Source organism: Micropterus salmoides, unplaced genomic scaffold (genome assembly GCF_014851395.1).
Source record: "Micropterus salmoides isolate LMB-PRFRI ecotype aquatic unplaced genomic scaffold, ASM1485139v1 Ms_hic_scaffold_2225, whole genome shotgun sequence".
Classification (NCBI taxonomy): Eukaryota; Metazoa; Chordata; class Actinopteri; order Centrarchiformes; family Centrarchidae; genus Micropterus; species Micropterus salmoides.
In genome coordinates this window covers 1-5610 of record NW_024041402.1, presented here as the reverse complement: position 1 = coordinate 5610, position 5610 = coordinate 1, and the positions used below count along the sequence as shown (strand labels likewise).

The 5610-nt window shown below is 36.8% G+C and overlaps 1 protein-coding gene across 1 annotated transcript; it reads right to left on the bottom strand.

The window, feature by feature from the left end:
- Positions 1-145: 145 nt before the first annotated feature.
- On the bottom strand, positions 146-1603 carry LOC119917787 (eosinophil peroxidase-like; the record flags this gene model as incomplete). Its single annotated transcript, XM_038738206.1, has 5 exons — positions 1414-1603; positions 1256-1321; positions 1028-1115; positions 675-850; positions 146-278 (listed from the first exon to the last, which is right to left on the bottom strand). Coding segments are annotated over exons 2-5 (461 nt in total), but the record flags the coding sequence as incomplete, so codon positions are not given.
- Positions 1604-5610: the final 4007 nt, after the last annotated feature.

Here is a 5610-nt window from a genome sequence, read left to right as displayed (position 1 = left end):
GGACTTCAGTTTGAGGTATCTTAAAATGAATTGCATGTAAAAGTAATCTATTTTTCCGTGCCCTAGATGGTGTACAGAAGTCAACAACAACAAAAAAACCCCATTAAATTTGTATTTATAACAATATCTTGAATGTTTCACTTACAGGTTGTTGCAGACGCTGGTGATTGTGCGATACTTGTTAAGGTTTGGTGTGGTGCTGCATTGTGGAGGTCTGAGTCGAGCAGCACATCCAGTTATAGCGGCAAGTGTTTGCAGGTCCACATCAGAGAGCAAATCTGAAAAAATGTGAAAGACACATTTCATGGAGTAAGATCGTTGTGCATGTCTATCAACTTTACTGTTTGTCTAGTTTTAAATTAAGTGCTTCACTATGCCCACATTATGACACAGTAAACCTCAGATTAGGAAAAGTTGTTACAAATACATTGTGTGTAGGCTGTGTAAGGCCTAACCTGTTGTCTTTTTGTTTCTGTCCAGTTTTTATGCTGTTTTGCTTTTAACTTTTAATAGTTATCTTAAGTTGTTATTGTGTTTTTGTGCTGATTTTGTCTTTTTTACTTTATAAAGTGCCTTTGAGTTCTTTTTAAAATGCTATATAAAAAAATATATACTATAAATATTTTTATAACTATCTATAAGTGCTGTCTCTGATTGGGTGCTGCAGGTCAAACCTGTTGCGTTGAGTGAGCGTTTGTGCACACGATGAACCCTCTCTTGCAGCAGACGGAGCGTTTGTGCCATGTAGTCTGCAGATCTCACAGCTGAGCGTGTGTCACCGCGAGGCTGCTTCAGGAGACGAAGAGCATCATGAGGACTCACCACCTCCTTGCGGACTCGTTTCAGACTCCTGGAAAAGAAGAAGTCACACAGTGGAAGAATAAATTGGTTAGGTTCTGTAACTTCTTCTTGTAATTACGAGACAGAGTTGCTGTAATGAAATAAAGAAATTGCTTTTCAACAAACATGTGTGCTGAATTAATTTGAAAGATAATCTATTATTTTACGAAATAAAAGATGAACTCACTCTTCTCTGGAGTACTTGTAGGCATCATCCACTATTTTCTTTGCCTCCTGAAAGCAGCTTTGAAGGAGAGGACTGCCGAGATATTCTCCTGCAAAGAAACAACACATTTATTAAATTGTTCACCAAATGGGACAAAATTTATTTTAAACTTAACCAGTGATGTGACACAAATTCAGGCGCAAAAGAAAAAGTCAGAAATGTGTCCACTATGTGAGGGATGTAGCCTACCTGCTGGTTTAGAGTGAGCAGGCACCAGGCAGACACCCAACACAAGAAGGACAGAGAGAAGCATCTCTAAAACACAAACAAAATTTCAGTATAAAAACAAGTTCATTATATTGTCGTGAAAAATATAAGCATCCAACAAAAAAAACAGAATTTGTTACCTGTATCTTTGAAGATACCCAGGAAGACTTCAGATGCTCTTGGAGATGTGGAGTTAGCGATGTTGTGTCTAACATCATAACCTTTATATGCTTTATACTCTGAGGCCCCACCCCAAGGGAATGTCCAGGTGACTTTCAGATTAAAGCAGTTCCTTCTTCCTTCTATTTCCGCTAAATGAAATGTTGGATTCTGATGTATTGTTTGTGTGTTATTATTCTATGTTACATGATAAGTAGCACAACAGGCAGCAGATAGAAGTGATAGTGCTTCTAAGAATTTGCAGTTGCCGTCTTATATAACTATTGGAATAAACTATTTTCCTCGTTAGAATTAATTAATTAATATCAATGTGTTTAAGCAGCATTTCAATGTAAATTTAGAAATCATTTAGTTGTTGTTTTCTTTGACATTCTTCTCCAAGCCTGATCTTTGTGTAAATTATACACACTGTCCTTTTTCATGGCATTATCTGACCTAACAGGATCCAGTCTTTCCTCATTGAAGAAATAGCCATGATTTATGTAAGACTTTTTGGGGTTTATTTCTACTTTGCTGAAAGTTGCCAGTGTGGAGTTGGATGAACAGTTTTATTGTGTTTTGATGATGATGCTGTGATGTTGGCTGATGGCTTACAGTGTTACCACACATAAACGGATGAACTTGAGAATGTCTTTGAAAAGAGGAAGGAATTCAAACTTCTTCCTAATGAAGAGGAATCAAAACATTATTGCAAAAATTAAAAGAAAGACTTATCCATCTTTAACCTTTGATTTAAAGGTAAAATTACATATCACATTTTTGGATCTTTTGGGTTGTTGAGATTAAGAGCTCATATGAGTGCCTTATTATTATTGCCTGATTATTGATTATTAACTTGTGTTAACCACAGAACAACACAGGTACACAATTACTTATGTGTCTGTGTTGTTTCTAAGACATAGTTGTACAATGAGGAAAAGGTTAAATGGTTAGCCAGAAATACATATGTCAACCTTGAAACAATGTGTGTGTTGGGCGTGGAGTAATTGGCAGCTTTATCGACAATGGTATTTTACTGGTTGTTGTGTAAAACAAGGAACAGAGATATGAGAGAAGTCCATTGGCCCATGAAAAGCTGATACAGTGAATGAGATGCTTAAGAGAGTATTACATGTTCTACATCGTCATGTACTATTTAGGATCAAAACACAATAGAAGATTTAAAAAATTGTAAATGTCCATGAAAAAACCATAGCATTACATATCTAACGACAGATAACCGTGAACTTAGACACTAACACACAGCTCAGTCTACAGGATCCTGTTGGACGTTGGATTTAATTATTCAAAATAGTAGTAAACAAAATCAGTTCTGCAGAAAAGATCCATCTCAAAAACATTAGACATACTTGACAATTAAAAGGAAATATATACTTTCTCGTTTGATAGACAACGTGTTTGGGTTTGTGTCTCTACAGCGACTGTGAAAATGATTGAGGTTAGCAAATATGACAGTAGAGACGTTTTTCAGTTTCACTATATGAATACATAATACTTGTTTTTGTCTGGCAACTCTTCAACTCTCCATGTTTACAAAAGCATTAAGAATTAGCTGTGTCTTTTTGTGCCATTAATTGCATACAGCATTCAACATATATTTTGTAAGGTCAACAACTGTGTCATTTTAGTTTTGTAAACTTAGAGTTAGAGGAACATGAGGTCACATCTTTTGTTCAGGTAAATTTCCCTTTTTACACAAAAACAAAAATCAGCTAAGAGAACTAAAAGTCTAATCAGGAGACATACTGTATGTACAGCATTCACACTCTAAAATGTATCTCAACTTAAACTTCCCCTAGTCAATCTTCGCCAGTGTGGTCCTGGTTACTCTATGTTCTTTCTGTCATCCTATTAGTGACTAAGCCAAGTTCTGATCTGAAATTAGAGTGTTCTGTACAAAACGTTACTACTCATAGCCACCACCCTATAGTATACTATTCTCAGTGATGGAGCAGATTCTCCAGTCTGCTTATCCACATTTTTTATACCTAAAATGCAACTTCGGTCGTAATGAGGTTATTTCACTTCCTCATCTTCTTTCCGAAATATATTCAACATAACAGACACACAGAAACAGTCAGATTGATCGCAAATCCGGAGCCAGGAGGAAGCAGCGATGCAAAGAAAAATTCCTGACTTTGACTGAGACAAGGAATTGAATGAGGAACAAAAAAGTTACCATGAAATCCCGCCTATTATTTCCACATGACTATTGTTATGCCAGATACTTAGATCACAGTATATGATAACATTATTATTAGCACCTTTCAGCACCTCTTAAGTCTGTATTTACTTCCTCAAAGCAATTCCAAATAGGCACGCTCACCCGAGAACTGCTGCAGTGTTGAAATACTTAAATGATACACACGATTTCCAATAAACTAAGTAAAAATAGTGCAGTCGGTAAAAGTGATTACACCCCTCACATTTGTGTAAACATTTTATTAAATCTTTTCATGTGTCAACATTGAAGAAATGACACTTTTGTTAAGTGTAAAGTGTATATGGAGGACGGATTCTGATATAAAGGGAAATAAATGTATAAATAAATAAATGCTCAATAAATTTAAGCATCTGATTAAATGCACAAAAAATACAGAAAAAATAAATAAAAAATATATAAATGTAGTGATTAAACTATACAATGAGACATAAATATAGAAATATATATCTCTTTTAAATAGCTTTTTAAAATGGTAAGGTAATTATTACAAATAATAAATACAGAAGCTAATTTAAAGAGATATATAATTTATGTCTTGTTGTACAATTTAATTACTGCCTGCATTTTTTTTACTGTATTTTTGTGCATTTAATCAGATGTTTATTTATTTATTGAGCATTTATTTATTTCTGTATTTGTTTTTAAATCTGTTAGAATCCGTCCTTGATAAGTGTACAGCTTGTTTACAACAGTGTAAATTTGCTGTCCCCTCAAAATAATACATCCCACAGGCATTAATGTCTAAACCGCTGGCAACAAAAGTGAGTACACCCTAAGTGAAAATATCCAAATTGGACCCAATTAGCCATTTTCCCTCCCCGGTGTCATATGACTCGTTAGTGTAACAAGGTCTGAGGTGTGAATGGAACGCAGGTTTGTTAAATTTAGGCCCCATCCACACTACTGCGTTTTCAAAATAAAACTGAGACCTTTTGCTATGTTGCACCTCCCATCCAGACTAAAACGATGAAAACGAAGACCTAAAACGGAGAAGTTTGGAAACGCTGCCGACCCCGTTTTGTGTTTCAAAACTCCGGAGGGTGTTTTAGTGAAGATGGGCCAAAACGGAGGACTTTAGAAACGATGAAGCAGCAGCTCACTCGGCTCTCTGATTGTGTCTTGCAAAGCAGAAACACGATGCTACTGACCGGGTTTTTGACATCATATTTTTATTAAAATATTATGTACCGTACCAATAACATTTATCTGCCTACACTTGTACTGTGCATATAGCCGTTTCCTTTGCAACGACTCCCAGTCTGTTTTCCGCCGCCAAACTCCCGTGTTACATTCAGTCCCAGTTTGTTCTGGTCTGATGCTTTGTCTGTATTTATTTATTCTAAATAAATGATAGACAACGATCGTATTCGTTTTATTTCTCCGTTTGTAAACTAAAACGGAGTATTGTGGATGGTGCCTTAATCTTATTGCTCTCACACTCCCTCATACTGGTCAATGGAACTTCAACATGGCACCTCGATGTCAAAGAACTCTCTGAGGACCTGAAGAAAAGAATGGTTGCTCTACATAAAGATGGCCTAGGCTATAAGAAGATGCCAAAACCCTGACACTGAGCTGCAGCACAGTGGCCAAGACCATACAGCGGTTCAGCAGGACAGGTTCCACTCAGAAACATGCCTCGCCATGGTCGACCAAAGAAGTTGAGTGCACATGCTGTCTGTGGGAAATAGACTTGAGTGCTGCTGGCATTGAAGCAGAGGTTGAAGGGGTGGAGGGTCAGCCTGTCAGTGCTCAGACCATACACCGCACTCTGCATCAAATTGGTCGTCCCAGAAGGAAGGCTCTTCTATGATGCACAAGAAAGCCCACAAGCAGTTTGCTGAAGACAAGCAGACTAAGCATATGGATTACTGAAACCATGACTTGTGGTCTGATGAGACCACGATAAACATGTTTGGTTCAGATGGTGTCA